This window comes from Castanea sativa, chromosome 2 (genome assembly GCF_040712315.1).
Source record: "Castanea sativa cultivar Marrone di Chiusa Pesio chromosome 2, ASM4071231v1".
Taxonomy (NCBI): domain Eukaryota; kingdom Viridiplantae; phylum Streptophyta; class Magnoliopsida; order Fagales; family Fagaceae; genus Castanea; species Castanea sativa.
Window position 1 is genome coordinate 33,300,678 of NC_134014.1, and position 19,153 is coordinate 33,319,830.

A 19,153-nucleotide genomic window follows, 5' to 3' on the forward strand; every position below is an offset into this window, starting at 1 on the left:
ACTCAAGGGACATGTGAAAAGCCCAGCCCAAACAGTGGCAAACATGGACCATTCGATAGGAAGCCTAGTGGGCTAGGCACGTGAGAGAGGGAGGGATCCATATTCCAAAGGCCGTGGCAGATAGTCCTTTTCTCTCAATTTTTCAGCAGTAGTCATCCGGTCTGAGAGCTTGATTGATAATTAGTTCATGTTCATGACTATCGGTACACTTCAGCCGCAGCAAATAAAAGCAAAAACAAAACAAAAATGGTAACAGCAGCAGCACCATATTTATGTCTATATATTAACGTTGTCAGGATCTAAACATTAACGTGAAAGAAAAGTATCAATCGATCTGTCTGGAGATACCATACTTAAAAACTTGAGAAATATATAGATATATATATAGAGAGAGAGAGGGAGAGAGAGAGAATGGGAGAAGGAAGGGAAGGAGATTGGGAGTGCAGTGGATGCAAGAACAGGAACTACGCATTCAGGTCGTTCTGCAACAGATGTAAGCAGCCGCGGCTTCTCGTCGATACCAAAACCCCCGCTGACTCCAAGTGGCTCCCCCGTATTGGCGATTGGATCTGCACCGGTTAGTTTTCTTCATCTTTCTTCGATCTCTTTTCTTTCTGTTCTCGCTTTTTTTTTTCTTAATTTTTCGCATTTTTTGCATATTCGAATTGATAGCTCCCTAGGTTTATAATTGTTGATTCTCCAATTTTTAATGAGATAAGGAGCTTGTATGATTGATTGAAAGGCTGAGATGTCTCTCGTATGAATTGATTGTGCTGGTTCGGGTATTAGGATTTAGAAGTATGTTGTGTTGAATTTTATTTGAAGTAGTAATTGCCCTAAATTAAAGCGGCTTCTATGCAAAGAGTTTTGTAGCTCAATTGGCACTCCTCTGTGTGAGGCGCACTTAAAGGGGAAAGGGCTAGCTTAGGTGTAAAGCTCAATCGCGTGCAGCTGATTGAATGTGAAACTGAGAAATATGTATTTTTCTAAAATATAATGTAGTATTTTGTAAGAAATTATTAATGGACAGTATGACAATCATATGATCAACTGGTGGTATAAAGTTCGAACACAGCTTTTTTTATATAGTTCAAATACGTCCATGATCAAAATGAAGTCCAATATTGAATTAAAAATGATGTGGAATCTTCGGGAATTCATTTCTAAATTAGGGTTTTTGATGAGATCTTGATGGATTGTTGAATAGGGTATGTAAGAGTTTAGGTAGGGTTAGGCAATAAAAAAAGATTGGTTCATAAATAAGTTTGATGGCTATTTGGTGTTAAAGTAATGTATAGAATGAGAAACAAAGCAAGATAAACCCTAGGCAATCACCACTAGGTTTTCCATAGCAATCACAGTTAGCTAGGAGAAGGCAATCACACCCTTAAAGCTTAAAACTAAGTTGCTGCAATTTTGCTACATCCTTTGGTAGAAAAACTGGGACTACTAATAACAAGTAAAAAGTACTTCAGAACTTCTAAACCAAACAGAAAAAGGACTCAAAATATAGAATAAGACTCATGGGCCTTTGGTATAACCAGTGACAGCCCACTTTAGAAAATCTTGAAATTACTAGATTGACCTAATTTCAGGAACACTTAATTAAAACTGATCCGGTAGCAAATAAACAATAAAAACTCAATTCAATTTAGACTAACTAAGCAAGGTCTCACAAGAGCTCTCTATCATCCGAAACATCCTAAATTAAATTTTGAGCACTAGAAAGGTAGTTCTAGACTAGAACTAGTTTCTCTCACCTCTAATGAGTCTTCAAAGGGGGTTAACACTTAACAGTTACATTCCCTACAACCAATAAAAAAAAAAACAGTTACATTCTCTAGCATCTCTAAGTCTCTAATGTAGAACAGAAGCCTTAATGGGCTCTTATACCACTTTTCGTGTTGGATCTTTAGGAATTAAACACTAAATTAGGGTTCTTAATGAACTATTGAATGGTTGTAGAATTGGGTTTGATTTTAAAGGTTTGGATAGATTGAGTAATAAAAAAATATTGGATCCTAAATGAGTTTGATAGCTGTTTGGGGTACAATGAATAGAATGAGAAATAAAGAAAGATAAACCCTACACAATCACACCTACGTTTCCTAAGCAATCTCACTTAACACTTAGGAAGGAGAAGGCAATCACACCTTCAAAACTTAATATAAAGCCATTATATAAGTTACTCTAAATAAACTATTCCTAAAAAGACTAAAACTCTCGCAGGGCAGAGTGGGTAAAGCGGTGTATGAAATTTTCGCCCTACTATTTGCCTCACTCTTGATCTCATATTGAACCTCTTCAACTCCTGTAGCTCTAGTAGTCCCACTCAAAGACTGTGTGGTGAGTTTGTGTGGTCCCTTGGATATTCACTCTTTGTATATTACTTATCAAAAAAAAAAATTGTCATTGTATATCAAATCAAGAGCCCATATGAATAGCATTAACATCAAACAGCTAAATTATTTTCTTAAATAATAATAATAATAATAATAATAATAATAATAAAATTGCACATGTTAAAAATTTTCAATGAAGTGTGCTGCACCTTTTTTGAAGGCGCTTTGCCTTAGGCGCAAAGCACTTAAGGCTTGGTGCTTTTTACTTTAAGCATGCTTTACCAACACTGTCAGTGAGGCTTGCTTACTTCATTTTTTTCTCCATATGATGTACTTTGTTCAAATGGTTTAATGGTTAAAGTTTGTGGAAGGTCTATTTAGAAATTTGTTTAGTATGTGCAAGTTTTCATCACAAGAAATATCATTAAAATTACTCTCCTTCTACTTTTCTCAATTTACTGGCTAAGAACTGACAGATTGTTGGAACTGAGGAATTATAAACACTTTAACCACTCAAAATTTTAGTGAGTTAGTTTGGTATGCTTATGAAGATATATATGGACAGTATCAACGACAAAGATCTGTGTGTGTTTGGGATTAGCTTATAAGCTAGTTTTTTGCTTTTTTGTTTCTGTGTACAATTTTTTAAAATTTCACTTTTTCAAAGTACAAGTATACCTTAGCACACTTTCAGCAAAAAGCTAAATAAGTTGTTCCCTAATGGAACTGTGTACTTTAATGTCAAAACATTTCTATGGTGTGGTTTGCAATCACAATTGAAGTGGCCTTTTTGCTAATAGTGCAGTAAGCCTACTGTTCTACATGTTATTAGAGAACATAAATATATCTACTGAAAATAATTGCAATTAGATGAGTTCTAAAATTGTCTGGAAGTCAAGATAGTTCTGAATTCAAAGGCAAGTTTTTGAGACTATGAAATTGTTTTCTAATGTTATCTCTTATGATGGTCTTGTAATGACTAGGATATATATATATATATATATATATATATATATATATATATATATATATATATATATATATATTTTCCAGCAATGCCATTAACATTTTAGATGGATATTTAATAAATGGGGAAGTTGTTTATCAAGTGAAAGCATGACCATTTCTTCCGTTTGCCTATTTGGTTTGTAATTTTTTTGTCAAGTTGAAATCAGAACTTGCTATCAATTAGGTTGAGGCGTTTGTGTTTTTTGTATGTGTATTTTGGTGTGGGATGGACTGCGTGGTGTGCGTATACTTGGCTTCCTTTCTCCCCTGCTGCATTGTGGGTTGGGTGTGTATGGAAATGGATCAATAGGTTGCACTAACAACAATTATGCCTCAAGAGAAAAGTGCAAAAAGTGCGGGCAACCAAAGGAGGTAGCAGCAATGCCAGCAATTGCAATGCCTGGAGCTTCTCTCCCGACTTATTCACATTATTTTGCCAGGGCCCAAGGAGGACCAGAACAAAAGATGAATATTGGATTAATTGGCAATGGAGCTCCACAGCAGGCACTTCCTTTGAGCTCCAACTGGTCTGTAGGAGGATCTGATAATTATGGAGTTCAGCCTGCTTCTGTGTGGCCCTTAGGTGGTAACCATAATTCTTTACTTCCATACCCAGACCCTGCTAATCAGCTTCTTTCAGTTCCGAAAGGATGGCGCAATGGTGACTGGATTTGCACCTGTGGCTTCCATAATTATTCTTCACGTGCCCAGGTATGACCGCGCTCATTGAACAATCCTGGAATTTAACTTTATTCTTAAAATTTATTGCATATAAGATTTTAGATACATGTTATTTGTTACTATTATGTATCTGATCCTGCTTTGATTTTTGTTACAGTGCAAAAAATGCAATGCTTTTCCACCAGGTACACTCTCTTTTGGTCAGCGTAGTTATAAGAGTATTGTTTATTAGTAGCATTTGACCACAGATTTTATGTATTTATCTTTTTGTTTTTTTTTTTAAATAGCTATAAATGTGGTGATTGTGTGTTACAAATAGTTGGTTAACAAAAAGTAGGGATTATATTTGCTGGCCATCTTGGTTTTCTTTTTTCCTTTTCTTTTTCTTTTTTTTGTGTGTGGGGGGGGGGGGGGGGTGGGGGTGTGAGTTGGATTATATACGATAATGGCTTTGGACCAAATTGCATCTCCCATAGACCAAGGGGTGGAGGGTGAAGTCTTGGGTTTAATTCCATGTGATATATTTACCTATAAAAAATTATCGGGATCCTCTCTCTTTTATTAAAAATGGAGAGAGTCTATTTCATTGTGAAGATTTAGTTTTTCATACATATAAAGGTGAAAATGGAGCCATGTTACTTAAAATCCTATTCCAGCAAATAAGGAATGATAATTGATTTTAAATGACATGGCATTATAGTCACCTTTATATGTATTACTTTTTTCTTTTTCTTTTTTAAAAAGACCTTTAGATGTGTGAAATTTCCTAACTTTAGAATGGACCCACTCCATTTCAAATGCAAATGGAATGAGTTAATCCATAACTGATATTGTATGTTGTTTTCCTCTTTTTGGATCCAAAGCACTTGGAACAAAGCGATTAGCATCTGATGAGTTTGTGCACGATTGGGATAACAAGAGATTGAATGTAGGACAAGTAAGAATTCTTTTTGTTGCATGGCATTTGGATCACTGCATTGTTGTTTTAATCTGGGTTTGACATAACAATTTGGTTTTTTCCTTAATGTTGAATGACAGACAAATGGGCAGCTGCAATCATACCCGGTTTTTGATCAAATAATTGGGACCAGTGCTGACTCAAATAACAGACTCTTTGCTCCCTACCCCAATGTAAGCTCCAGTACTGCTCCAAATTTGCAAGCACCCATGCTGCCCATGCCATTTCCACAGCAAGCAACTACACCTACTCTGCTTGGAAAAGGGTAAATTTTTTACTGGATTTCTCCTTTTACATAGGCACACCCCATGTATCTAGGACAACTTGGGTACTTGTTTATGTGAGACTATAGGTCTCTAGCACATGCATGCACTTTATCATAGTGTTGAAGCCTACAAATTCTCTTGTGATCAAGATTTTATTCTCTTCACTAAGCAGAGCAAAACAATGGCGTGATGGAGATTGGATGTGCACAACATGCAACAACCATAATTATGCATCCCGGTTACAATGCAATAGGTTAGCAACTCTCAACTTGTGAAGCTATAAAGGGATTTTGGCTGCTGTGGGTATCTTTTGACTGATTTGCAGTAGTATGATTCCCAGTGAAATATTTGCACCTGATCTTTGTATGCATGACATTTTCTGTAAAAGTTCTACATGAAATAGTTACTGTCTTACATGAAATAGTTACTATCTTACATTTTTTTTTTAATACAAGATAGAATTTCTACTCTAGCCTAATCTAAGCGTATATGTGTATGAAGCTCTCTCCCGGAGATTTGAACCCTCGGCCCTTGCCCCTCCCCCATACTTGTGGAATGACCACCGCACTAAAGGTGCGCGGTGGTCTGTGTATGTGTATATATATATATATATATATATATATATATATATACATATTTGTGTGATAATTGTGAGACATTCACATATATATATATATATACATATTTGTGTGATAATTGTGAGACATTCACCTTCAGATAACTCGTATTTCAACATTTATCATCAGAGAAAATTTTTCTAAGTATTAGTTTTTATATCCTCATTTCCAATTTAGTATATAATAATTATAATTACTATCAAAAGAAAGGCTGTTTTTAAAAAAAAAAAAATAGAAAAGAAAGGCTGTTGTTAAACCATTTTTATGAATTGACAAAAGAAATGCAGCCTGTTTAAAATTTGTTGGGAATTTTATGTCTGCATGATTTCTTTTTGTTAGGGAAAAAGAAGAGAAAAAAGATGGTAACAAAATAGGAGGGAGGGGGGGGGGGGTGTTTCTATTCATTTTAATGTTGGACTGAATGTTGGCCTTGTCTTCTACAGGTGCAAGACTCAAAGAAATGCACTCTCTCAGCCTGTCAATGCCATGTAGCAGCAAATATGTGATCTCTTTTGGGTTGTTGTATCTGTAATGGGTACCTGTTGAGGTTTTGTTTTGGCTTTCTTTTAGGTAATATGCTGGCAGTTTGTTACAGGCTTGTTTTATTCCCACACGATAGACAATAGTCATAGTCATTCTAGAAATGTAGCATTAGTATTTCAATCTCTGAGTGTGTAATTGACAGCTTAGATTGTTTTCATTTGTTAGTGAGAGTGTTGGTGCGGCATGCAAGTTACAAGTTGCAGGATTACTGTCCGATATGTTTTGGAGACCATAGTCATGGGTTGGTGTTTTATAATGGCCAAAGCTAGCTTCAAAGTTTTGTTTCCAAAATTGTTTCCTGTATTGGTTAAGTCTACACTACATTTTTTTCCCCACCAAAGTATGCATGAATGGAATGGGATAAGATCTCCTCCATTTTTTCAAATTTTATATAGATATGAGACACATTACATTTGTTTGATTTTGAGTAGTTTACATAGATTTTTTAAATGTTTTAAATGTCAAGTGTCTTACATCTAGATGTATTTGGGAAGGGATCCGAATCAATTCCTCTGATGGAATCACCATCAACTTGATTCAGACATGCTCCACTTCCCTCTTTGAGCTGTGATGTTGCTTAAAAGTCATAAGTCTCATGGTTTTCTTCCAAGAAAATAAATTGGGCATGGTACTAAAAAGTTAAGGGCAAAGGATTGTGGATTTACAAGGAAATGTCATTTAAGAGTTTGTAATTGATATAGGGAAATATATATATATATGCAATCACTATCTTGTGGATAATATGCGTTTATTTTCCTTAATAACAAGAAACTTTGTCACCATGAAGAAAATGATACGAACGCTGATTTTGAGAGACAATTTGACAGCGTTTTAAATAAAATAAAAAATCCGTATTGATTTGTTAATTACCAAGTGATATTTGACGCAGTATAGTATTTGCTCAAATATAATGCAAAGTAGGAGAGAATGAAATTGATGCTCTATCAGTTGTTCAAAGTATTAATGCTGGTGAAACTGATGGAGGAATTGGCCACCTGTATCTTGGAATCATTGGTCTTCTTAATTCATTTAGGAGCTGGGAGTTGCGCACGAGCTCGCTTAATCTGCCAAAAGGAATGAGGTTTCTCAATATTGGCGAGGGGTCTCCCCGCCTATAGGGCAACACCTCATCCAGGAAGATCGTGTATAGTATTGGATGTAGCTCATGTTTCTTCCTTTCTCTGTTGTTTTGCCTTTTCTGTTTGCTTATGTATCCCTTTCCAATCAAAAAAAAAAAAAGTTGGAGAGAATGAGGTGGCAATAGTTGGAGCCTGAAGGATGCCATCATGCCATTGTCAATGTCACAAAGGCATCTTTGGTGCAATACAGGCTAATTATTCTCAAATAAATATGAAATAAAAAGATCGTATGCTACCAAGTTACAACTTCCCAGATCATTATGAAGTACAACTTCCCACATTATTATCTGATGCCGCAAAATTTTCTCTGTATAATTTGATGAACATAAAATTTTGATTGCCTATCCTGAATTGTGGTATCAAATTTCAATCTAACCCTTGAATACAGAAGATGGAGACAAAGGTGGAGTGTCCAACTGGTAAAGATTGAGAGAAGGACCCACAAACCGGAAAAGTATCCAACCTCCAATAACAATGAAGATAGAAGCATAAGCAAACTTGTTGAGCCAAAAAAGCAGACCCTTCTCTCCCACATAGAGCTCTATTGCCTTCTCAGTAATATTCATGTCCTCCCACTTCTTTGGAGGTTCTTCAACTTTCGCCTTCATGGCTTGACCACTGCCAGCAGCACCATCCTCAGCCTGCTGCCTTGACCGCCTTCTCGATGACCTTCGTCTGAACTTTATTTCCACGGGGTTTGGTGGAACAGGTGGTGGCTGTGCACTGTCTCCGCTGGTATTGTTGTTATCAGTATTACTACTTGTGTTGGTGCTGTTAGTGATGATGGGACTTATTCTAAGCGGTTGTTTTCTGCAAGGTAGGAAGATTTGGCTTTGCCTGTGTGTTATTTTTGTGAAGATGAGTGTAGTTGATGATGGTGGTGATTTTGAAGAGAAGGGTTGGAGGAAATTAGTGCCCATTGCTTTGTAGAAGAAGCAACAACAACTGCAGCAAAAGCTAGTGGTTGAATTTGCTTATCCGTCTTATCCTTTTTGGTGTAATTTGGTCAGATTTTTGGAAATCACTTTTTCTTTCTTTTGGGGGTGCTGTTTGGTTTGGGTTGGAAGCAGGTGGGCTTTTGGTGGGCTTTCATTATTAACTGCGAAAAGTAACCAATTGGAATGGGGAGTTTTGAGACCTTAACTCTGAAGGATGCCGATCATGCCATTGTCAATGTCACAACAAACGCCTCTTTGGGGCAATAGAAACTAATTATTCTTAAATAAATATGAAATAAAAAGATCATATGCTACGGAATAGTTACAACTTCCCACATCAATCTATATATATATACACACACTATTCGCCAAACGCATAAACTTCGATTTGTAGTAAATGAAAATTGACATTAAACCAAAAAAAGAAAAGAAAAGAAAAGAAAAAAGAACAACCTTTGAGCACACGCTTAAAGAATGCGAAGAAGCTATTAATTATAATTAGGCTCATCACACACACGAAAATGGTTTTTTTTTTTTTTTTACTGTCATAATTTTTCATTTATTTCAATTTAAGATTTACGCATTTGTCCAAAATTAGGCTCTTATTTAGGGAGGGGTGTTAGTATCATAATTTTTCATTCATTCCAATTTAATGTTACACATTTGTCCAATAATATTTTGCATTTGTGAACTACTAATATGGTCAAAGTGGAATGAGGCTAGCACCAAAAAAATGAACACCTAAATAGTTTTGAAATCATATGTCCATGTGTGAATGTGTGATCTTCTCAATATATATATATATATATATATATATATATATATATATATATATATATATATATGTATGTATGTGAATGTGTTCTTATTTTTGGAGCTAGCCTCAGTACACTCTGGTTGTATCAATAGTTTGCAAATGAAAATATTATTGGAAAAATGCATAAACTTTAAATTAGGATAAACGGAAAATTATGAGACTAAACCAAAAAAATATTTTAAAAAATCTCATTGCATAGGTGAAGCATGTATGATCAGGCTAGTTAAAGAAAAAGACTTATTGACTATAGAGGATTTTTCTTAGCGAGATTGCAAATATTAGCATGGGTGGTTTTGTTCGTGTACATAGGGTGGGAAGTTTTTTATTTTTCTGGAAGTAGGTGGGAAGTTTATATTTGTCTAGAACTCAAGTGGGAAGCTAAAGGGAGAGTTTTCAGGTAGTTTTTTGTTTTTGAAATTTATTGAATTACAATTTGAACCTCATTTTTTTTAGGGAGGTTTCAGCTAATAAATTCCCTTAGGAAATTTGTTAATAAGTCATTTTAGGAAATTTTTAATACCACTTTCATAAGAAATATCAAAAAATCAATTATTTTTTTCTTTTCCCATAAAAAGTTGTGGGTGAGTCAGGCCCAATGAACCTAGCCAGCCCACCTAGGCAAAGCCCAACACGAAGCCCAAGGCCTGTTAAGTAATGCAGGCCTGAAGCACAAAGGGGAGGTAACCCCAGGCTCCATTATAAGGGACCGATCATTGGCCGAGAGGTTCCTTAGAGGCCCTTAGAGGTCGATGACCTGAACCGACTGCCCAAGAAATCTCTAGGTGGTCCCAACAAGATCGATTACCGGGAATCAACACTTCTGAAAGGAATCCACTCCTAAGCATTGTTTGGCGTCTGGAAAAAGTTCCAAGAGACTCCTCTGAATTTGTGAGGAGCCCTTGGGATTCTGGTGGATATGGGAATCCATGAGTTAGTGGGGAAAGAAATTATAGCTACCCCACTGGTGGAGAGCTATAAAAGGAGGTCGAAGCAGAGGGAATGGGGGTTGGATTCTTTGGGGAGTAAAGAGTGAAGAGTGAGGCTGAAACAGAGAGCGAGCAAGAGTGAGGTGACATACTGGGGAACTCAAAAGAGTAAAGGGAGAGTACAACCACTAGTTTGGGGCCTCGTTTGGTAGGATTGAACTCATTATCCACATACAAATTAGTTGTGAGCCCTTTATTGCGTCAGCGGCGATCTTGGGCACGCACAAAAGTTTTAAAAAATATGAAAACCAATGCCCTCGAGACATTATGTTAACATTTCCTTTTTAAGAATGAGGACTATCAAATTCGATTGGGGGTATTTTTGACATTATATAGAGATAAAAATTGTTTAATTTAGATTACATGAAACTCTATTATTAAAATACTAGACTCATCATACGCACTTTGTGCATGCAATAATACTCTTTTTTATTTATTTGTTTTTTTGGTTTAGTGTTATAATGTTCAAAAGTGGAATATAAATAACCGTATATATATATTAAATTTTTTTTTTTTTTAGAAAGAGGTAAGGTAATGTGGAATAATGTTTAAAAATGAGATAGAGATAGTGTCCTAAGTTTTAAGCCAAATTGAGAAAATAAAGGAAAAGTCCTAAAATTTAGGAACAATAAATTACTCTTTTAACTAGTTTTTTTTTAATTTATTAATTATTTAACTAAAAAATAGGGGTAATTTAGAGAGTTTAAGAATTTTTGTGTGTGTATTTTAGTACACAAAATGTTGAAACCCAAACAGAAAATCCTATTGTTAATAGTATAAATAGAGACTAGTCTCATCACACGCACTTTGCACTTGCTGAGACTTTTTTTTTATTTTTTTATTTTAGGTTTAGTGAAATAATGTTTAAAAGTGAGATAGAGATAGTGTCCTAATTTTTATGATATTTTTTTATGTGAGAATTGATAAAAGTTTAAAAGTCTAAAATTTAGGAACCTTATAAAAAAATTGTAAATTATTCTTTTAACCCGTTTGTGTTTTTAAATTTAAAATTATTTAACTAAAAGATAATGTTATTTTTTGGATTTTAAGAATTTTTACGAGGATATTTTAGTATGCAAAATAATGAAACCCAAACAGAGAATCCTCTTATTAATAGTACAAGATCAAATATTTATCCCAAAAAATTATCAAATATGATTTATTTTATTTTAATTTGTTAAGATAATTCAGTGTATATAAAATTTTAAAGTTCTAATTCAACTAAAATTCTAATACAGAACATTCTCAAAAATAAATTATAATACATAAATAAAAAAAGGATTCAACCTAAAATACACAAACCTGGGGGGTGTTATTTCAACCCACATGTATAAATCATACAATAAGCAAATGTGGGAGACTGGTAGTTTTATTCAAAAAATTTAAACGTGTAGTTATCCACAAATGTGTACTTTTTTTTAACTTTAATATGAAAAAAAAGGGTGCCCGGGTAGTGATTTTTGGATCGAATGTGGGATTTTTGAAAAAAAAAATAGTTTAATCCGAAATTTTTAAATGCTTAGTTAGTTTTTTTATTTTTGTTTTTGATAAACTTTTAAACATGTAGTTATCCACAAATTTGTACGGTTTTTAAACTTTGAATTTGGGGGAAAAAAAAAAAAGTTGGCTAGGTAGGGTTTTTTTTGGATAAAACATGTTAGTTTTATGTTTTTTTTTTTTAAAATAGGGGTATTTTTTTTTGGATAAAACGTACGACTTGATAACTATCATAAATAAAAGAAAAAAAATGTGAATGCACATCTAGAGCATTTTCTTAACAAAAAATAAATATAATAAAAAAAACAACAAAAATTTGAGTATTTTACCGTAAAAGAAAAAAAATGGGAGTTGCTAAATAGTAAATACAAGTTCTTTTCAACTTCTTTTTTTATTTTTTATTTTATATTTTTTTTGGATGTGTAGTATATAGCTAAATTTTAGAATTAAATACAACTTGATAACTGTCATAAATAAAAGAACAACATCAACACCACTAAAAAAGGAAGAAGAAAAAAAACGTGGATGCAAATCTAAAGCCTTTCCTTAAATAAAAAAATAAAAAAAACTAAAAAAAAATTGAGTTTTTTACTGTAAAAGAAAAAAAAATGGTTAGTTGCTAAATTTTAAATATAAGCATTATTTAACTTTTTGTTATGCGTACAGGACTAAATTTTAGGATTAAAATACTATATTTTAGGATGGAATACAACTTGACAACGATCATAAAAATTATTTCACCTAAAATTCTCATCATACGCGTGCACAGAAGCTAATAAAATTTTGAAGTTCTAATTCAACTAATTAAAACTCTAATAAAGAACATTTTCAACAAAAAAAAAAAAAAATATATATATATATATATATATATATATATGTAATACAAAAATAAAAAGGGATTCGAATCTTGTAAAGGATCGAACTGTTTAATTTCCACAACGACCCCCTCATCACACAATAATAATGACACGCGTATCCGATTCCGAATTTAACAAGAAGACCTCACCTCACAAAAATTACATTCTCTTCTCAAAAAAAAAAAAAAAAAAAATTACATTCCGCATCGAAAAAAAAGGACTTCACCGGCGGCGCAACCGCCACAATCACAGCACAAAGCAGCAGCAGCATATATATAAAAGTAAAAAAAGTAACAACCCCTCCTTCGTTCACAACAATCGATCCAAGTTTCTTTCTAAAGCTTTCTTTGTGTCTTCTGTAGTAGTGTGTATAGCCTAGCCATGAGCGACGACCAACCAGAGCCCCGACCCAGAGACCCGTCTCTTCGCAACTACAAGCCGTCGGAGCTCCGAATCGCCTCGGAGTTTCTGTCCACGTGGGCACCCTTTCTCTCCAGAGATCTCTGCCAACACTGTACTCAAACTCTCTCCGATCGTATTCGCTCCCTCGACCTTGGTAACTCTCTTTTCAACTTCAACTCTATTTTCTTCTACTTTTGCTTTCCAAAGTTTTTTTTTATTATCGATTTTGCTTTGTAGTTTTTGTGGGTTTTGGTTGGATTTCGGTTAGGGTTTTTGTTAAGCTGTATTGTTTATATATTAACTTACAGTGTGCTTTTAATTGGGATTGTAGAACTTGATTCCCATGCTGAGCAAGAACAGTCAGAAGAGAATTCGAATATTGAGAATTCAAATAGCCCTGGGATGAGTGAGGATCATGATGATAACTGTGACAACAATTCGATTGGTAGTTGGAAAGATGGCTGGAACGGGGGCTCTGAACCCGTTGTGGGGCCGTCTACCAGCAGCTCGCCACGGCTTGAAACTCCCCCAAGCCAACAAAAGAAGTCCTGGGCCGACATGGAGGAGGAGGAGGAGGAGGAGGAAGACGAGTTCGAGGAGGAGGAGGAGGAGGAGGAGGATGACTCTAAGACGAGCAAACGGGTTGTTGATTTGAATGCTGCCACTGGAGAATTGAGGATATCTAAGGTTGTAGTGGAGAAGCCGAAGCTGCCGAGGGAACAGAGAGAGTTCATTCGGTTCACGAATTTGCAGCGAAAGAAAGACTTTATTTGCTTGGAAAGAGTTAAGGGAAAGTTTGTTAATATTCTCGATGGACTGGAGCTTCACACTGGTGTTTTTAGCGCCGTGGAGCAGAAGAGGATTGTGGATCATGTTTATCAACTTCAGGAGATGGGGGTAAAGGGAGAATTGAAAGGTTAGTTTAGCCTTACAGGGCTGCTTGATTTTTTTTTTTTGAGTAATTGTGATGGTATTGAAGGTTGTATGTCATTGTTATTGCACTGCCTGCTATGCAGATGACCAAAAAGTGTTAATAGGAATTAGGCATTAGAGTGGGTCACAAGCATAAGAATCGTTGATTCTTTTGCTTACAACAAGCCAAGTTGTGCCCATGGGAAGAATTAGGTGGTGCCACTGAGCTATAAGGCTCATGGCAATTTGTGTTGAACATTTAAGATGGATCTTTCTTTGACAATGCTGGTGTTTTATGTAATTTAGAGATGTCTCTGGTGTCCAGTTTCAATAATTGTCTCCAACTTAAATTGTAGTCAGCTACTCTCATCATGTTAAACCCGGCAGCGGCAGACCAATCTCTTGCCACGTAAAGATATTTTGTCTTAATGATTAAGTTCTTATTGTATTTACAAATTGCTCATCCATGCCTGCTGAGCTATAGCTCATCTCATTTGTTATTTGATTTGGTTTTATCATAGTACTTTCTACCCCACATAGGTGTTGATCTGGTTGTGGTTGATTATCATCATCCAACTGTTTAGTCTATGTGATTGTCAGTTTAGCGATCTATGCGAATGGTCTTGTTTTTGTTCGTTTGGAATCATAGGGTAGGTAAAAGGCTTGGACCAAGAAGTCTAGAATGGGCTTTGGACCAAAACATATGGTCAAGGTCCAAGATTATAAGATACTATATATTTCTGGTTTAATGTCCTTTCCCTAGTAATTATTTGATAATATTACCTGAGTTTCACATGTGTCCAATTAATGGTTAAGTGGTAAAGGATCTAAAACTTTTCAAAAACCATATACCGTTTGCCTATGCAGTATGTTAAATTGGTTTGTCTTTGTTTTGTTATTGTAAAAGCAATAGGGATTCACCCTGTTGTCCATACTCTTTGACATGATGCTTATTTGAATGAACTAAACAGTTATTCAATTGGTAGTGCCAGTGTTTTTTTATCCTGACTTCCTATGTTCTTCTGTTAGTTCTTCTCCTTTCATTTGTTAATTATTTGGTTACTATGGTTAAGGCATACATTTTGATTGTTGACCTGGATGCTATAAATAAGCAATGATCAAATTTTGATTTAATGCATGTTTATTTTTATTGAGGCAAGAAAATATATATATTACTGTTTTAGGGTCAAACATATCTTTGTATCCATGATTTGGTTTGGGTGGGAATTTCTTTTAATTCTTTCTTTAAAACTTCTTTTTTAACATGGTGAACCCTAATGTTTTGGAACTAACGTTTTGTTGTTGTGTAATAAGTGGGAAATATAAATATATATTTTTAAACATTATTTATGCATTTCTAAACTTTTTGCAGAGCGGACATATTCAGCACCCAGTAAGTGGATGAAGGGCAAGGGGCGTGTAACCCTCCAATTTGGGTGCTGTTACAATTATGCAATAGTAAGTCCTTTTAACTACCTGACCTATCAATCATGTTTTATTGTGGGTCTCAGTAATTATTATGCTCCGACAGCATCAGTAATCACAGGAAGAATTCTAATAAATAATAGAATGTTAAGACTTCCACTCTTCTTGTGTCAGGATAAAAATGGTAATCCACCTGGCATCCTCCCGGATGAACTTGTAGATCCTATACCTCCTCTTTTCAAGGTGATCATTAGGAGGCTGGTCAGATGGCATGTACTTCCTCCAACCTGTGTACCTGATAGTTGCATTGTCAATATATATGAAGAAGGGGATTGTATACCGCCACACATTGACAACCATGATTTTATGCGGCCTTTCTGCACTGTGTCATTTCTAAGCGAGTGCGATATTCTTTTTGGATCAAACTTGAAGATTGTGGGTGCTGGTGAGTTTGCGGGTCCCTATTCCATCCGCCTGCCATTGGGGTAAGTATGATGTGCTGAATTTTTTTCCTGCATTTTATGTCCCTCCTACTATTATTCTCTGCAGCTTGTTACTTGTCATAACATTTTCTTATTTCAAAGTTTTATTATTCCTTTGTTTTTGCATTGGAATAATTTAGTCGTTTTTTACTCCAGATCTGTTCTTGTCTTGAATGGAAATGGCGCTGACGTGGCTAAGCATTGTGTGCCTGCCGTTCCTTCAAAGAGGTATTGGTTTGAACTGTACAACACCATTCTTGTTTACTATAATTTCTTCTACAGATGGCATTGTTTTTTTCAATCCACTCATATTTTATTGTTATAATTTTCTTAGGATATCAATCACATTTAGAAGAATGGATGAATCCAAACGACCAACTGGGTTTGTTCCTGAACCTGATTTGCAGGGGATTCAGCCATTGTCATATGAAGAGGACAAAGCACAGAAGTTAAATGCTCCAAAACCTGAGTACCATATGAAAAAACAGTCAGTTAGGAGAGCAGTTAACATGGAAGCAAGGGGATCTGCTGAGAGAAGTTACACCCATATAGAGCCTCGTGAACCAACTTGGAGTCGACGAGGGCCTGCAAATAGGCGGAGAGTTGGGTTGAATCTGAGCAGCTGATGAGTGCAGCATTACTAAGAGCCAACCCCCTGGTTGGTTTTTGTGTTATTTTTCTTTGGTCATTTTCAGCTGTGGAAAGCTGATCATGAATTGTGTGCAGTGGTCTTCTACAGATGAGTTTGAATCCTGCTATTTCCATTGTTTGGTGTTTGAAAGAGCTATGGAGAGGATTTGACTGCTCTGCAGTTGTGTCAAAGGCTGTCTTATTATGATTCTTATACAAGCAATTGTATGGATATATTTTTGACTGAAATTGGAAGTTCAAGTGAGGGGCAAGTTTGTGAAGGTCATAAAGTTGGTTTGATTAATAAAATCAGAAATGCACTGGACATGCTGTTAGAAGTTATGCAGCCGGAATCTCTGGATAGTCTGGATTGATTACAGTCATCCTGATGAATGACCGGTTGTGAGCTAGGGTAGTTTTATTGGATTTTTAGCTTGAAGCGTGGCTAGATTGAAACTGCTTGCTTGTGATAGATCGGTTTTTTTTTTTTTTCTTAAGATTCCTATGGTGCAGTGGTTAAATGTTTGTATAATTTTACTGATATGATATTATGAAATATTTTTTCCATTTTTTCTCCCGGCATGTGCGTGAGTATTTCATTTGTTAACTGTAAGATTCACTCTAATGGCTCTTCAATGCACTTTCTATTAATAAAACTAGGATTTGGAGATCTTGATTGAATTCTTCATTGTCTATTAGCATTCAAACTTCTTATTATATCTCTAACGTGAGTATTTCATTTGTAAACTGTGAGATTCACTTTAATGGCTTTTCAATACACTTTCTATTGATAAAACTAGGAATTGGAGATTTTGATTGAATTCTTCATTGTCTGTTTGCATTCAAGTTCTTATTAAATCTGGCAGGTTGAGATTTAGTACATATGCTGGCGAGTTCAGCAATTAAAATTTGGAAACAATTTCTTTGCAATTAATATTTGAGATAAGGCTGAAATGATACAGGTTGCTGCATTTGAAATGAGTTTGAAACCTACTAGTAACAGTATTGCTTCTGAGTTTGTTAGAAAGAGGTGTTTTTGGTACGTGATGGGTGTGTATTCATTTTCAATGTTCTGTACTTTTTTTTTTTTTCTCAAATTTTATACTTATTTTCTATTTCCAACTCATTTTATGTTTGGCACAAATTTTCTTGTCTACTTTTTTGTTCACTTTTTAATTAAAAATTTGAACACAAACTTTGAGGTTTTTTTTTTATACAAAAATGTCAATATATTCATTTTCAATGAAAATAAAAAGGGCAAAGAGTTGTATGTATTTTTTATATTTAAACTCAATTTTTTGGATACTGAAATTTGAGAACTTAGAACAAATAACAAAGCCAAACCAGTTTAGTCAAATCCTAGAATTGAATATTGAAAAAAATGACTAATTTTCACATTTGAGAGTGTTTGGTAAATTGTGTTAAATACGTAATTTGGATATAAAATACATCATACACGGATTTAGTATTATTTTCTACTTTTTGTTTTAAATAACTTTTTCTTTTCACGTACACACTCACATCATTCAGGTGGGGTCCTTTGTGTATTCACAATTTTTATAGAATTTCCACTGTATTGGTTTTTATGATCTATTTTCATTTTTTATATTCAATTCCAATATTTAGAATACTAAAAATGAAAACTAGGTAAAGATTCTTAAATCAGCTTTGTGCTAGATCCCACTAAAAATTGAAAATGAAAACAAAAAATAATCCTTCTTTTCAATTAACAGGTTCTCAACATTTCCTTGAATTCAACCTGTAACAGTCTCATTCCTTTTTTTATAACTTCTAAAGTTTTTAGACTCTCTCTCTCTCTCTCTCTCTCTCTCTCTCTGTTTTAACTTTTTCAGATTGCGCAATTTTTTTGATTTTTGACATTATCATTAGGCTTGTTCAATCACCGCTTGCCGCCGATGGAACTGCCCCTCACTGCACCAAGCCACCTGCCTCAAAACTCCACCCTAGGTGTCTGGCGTGGAGGTCAGCAGCGTTTTCCAAGTACTTCACCACTAGGTGCGGCGAGCAGTGGTGAGTTTTGCCCACCGACAAAGATCGAATCGCACCGCCTCTATATATATATAATGTTTGAGTGGGATAGAGAAAGCTGAGAGAAAGAGAGAGAGAGAGAGAGAGAGAGAGAGAGAGAGAGAGAGAGAGAGAGGTGGTTGAATCTAAAGGTAGAAGAAGAAAAAGAACTTGTTGTTAGGGTTGAGAGAGAGGTGGTTGAATCTAAGGGAGAAGAAGAAAAAGAAATTGATGTTAGGGTTGAGTTAGGTTATATGTTTATAAAACGAAGTCATTTTTAGGTTTTATTTTTAATATTTTTTATGCTAAATGGTATTGTTTTGGACTTTAAAAAAAAAAAAAATTAAACTATGGAACAACGGTTTTTTATGTTAGGTTAAATTTCTTAATTTTCCATTTATATCAAACAGCCTCTCGTTCTCTCTTTCCTCACAGCCGCTATCTCTCTCTCCCTTTCCTTAGCCTTCGCCACTTGCTGGCTGCCACCATCATCTGTCTCTCTGATGCCTCCATTCTTCAAGCATCTTTCTCTCCTCTGTCTTTTTTCTCATAGCTATTCTTTGGAAGTTTCAAGAGAAGGTTTTGATGGTCAATGCCTAAGGCTACTGTGCTTCTCCTTGCTACT

The 19,153-nt window shown here is 35.0% G+C and overlaps 3 protein-coding genes across 4 annotated transcripts; 2 read left to right on the forward strand and 1 right to left on the reverse strand.

The window, feature by feature from the left end:
* The first annotated feature begins 212 nt into the window (after positions 1-212).
* On the forward strand, positions 213-6,706 carry LOC142624640 (ranBP2-type zinc finger protein At1g67325). Its single transcript, XM_075798296.1, has 7 exons — positions 213-577; positions 3,661-4,061; positions 4,189-4,216; positions 4,895-4,968; positions 5,070-5,254; positions 5,428-5,508; positions 6,316-6,706. Exons 1-7 carry the CDS (start codon positions 412-414, stop codon positions 6,362-6,364), a joined length of 984 nt encoding a protein of 327 aa, XP_075654411.1. The 5' UTR covers positions 213-411; the 3' UTR covers positions 6,365-6,706.
* A 1,079-nt stretch (positions 6,707-7,785) lies between these two features.
* LOC142624641 (uncharacterized) lies at positions 7,786-8,578 on the reverse strand. The gene has a single exon (XM_075798297.1). It carries the CDS (start codon positions 8,472-8,474, stop codon positions 7,926-7,928), a length of 549 nt encoding a protein of 182 aa, XP_075654412.1. The 5' UTR covers positions 8,475-8,578; the 3' UTR covers positions 7,786-7,925.
* Positions 8,579-12,782: 4,204 nt separating this feature from the next.
* LOC142625883 (RNA demethylase ALKBH9B) lies at positions 12,783-17,082 on the forward strand. 2 transcript variants are annotated; one of them, XM_075799626.1, is made up of 7 exons: positions 12,798-12,930; positions 13,012-13,205; positions 13,383-13,967; positions 15,336-15,421; positions 15,563-15,873; positions 16,027-16,098; positions 16,205-17,082. In XM_075799626.1, the coding sequence occupies exons 2-7, from the start codon at positions 13,031-13,033 to the stop codon at positions 16,494-16,496; spliced, it is 1,521 nt and encodes a 506-aa protein (XP_075655741.1). In that variant the 5' UTR covers positions 12,798-12,930; positions 13,012-13,030; the 3' UTR covers positions 16,497-17,082. The 2 variants fall into 2 exon arrangements, with proteins under 2 accessions (XP_075655740.1, XP_075655741.1); XM_075799625.1 differs by having other exon boundaries at positions 12,783-13,205.
* The last annotated feature ends 2,071 nt before the right edge of the window (positions 17,083-19,153 follow it).

Bases quoted from the DNA above. Each gene is read 5' to 3' on its own strand.
- LOC142624641 (XM_075798297.1), bottom strand. From the start codon at position 8,474: ATGGGCACTAATTTCCTCCAACCCTTCTCTTCAAAATCACCACCATCA.
- LOC142624640 (XM_075798296.1), top strand. From the start codon at position 412: ATGGGAGAAGGAAGGGAAGGAGATTGGGAGTGCAGTGGATGCAAGAAC. The intron at 4,062-4,188 runs GTATGACCGCGC...TTTTTGTTACAG, and splicing joins ATTATTCTTCACGTGCCCAG to TGCAAAAAATGCAATGCTTT. The intron at 5,509-6,315 runs GTTAGCAACTCT...TGTCTTCTACAG, and splicing joins TCCCGGTTACAATGCAATAG to GTGCAAGACTCAAAGAAATG.
- LOC142625883 (XM_075799625.1), top strand. From the start codon at position 13,031: ATGAGCGACGACCAACCAGAGCCCCGACCCAGAGACCCGTCTCTTCGC. The intron at 13,968-15,335 runs GTTAGTTTAGCC...AACTTTTTGCAG, and splicing joins GGTAAAGGGAGAATTGAAAG to AGCGGACATATTCAGCACCC. The intron at 16,099-16,204 runs GTATTGGTTTGA...TAATTTTCTTAG, and splicing joins CCTGCCGTTCCTTCAAAGAG to GATATCAATCACATTTAGAA.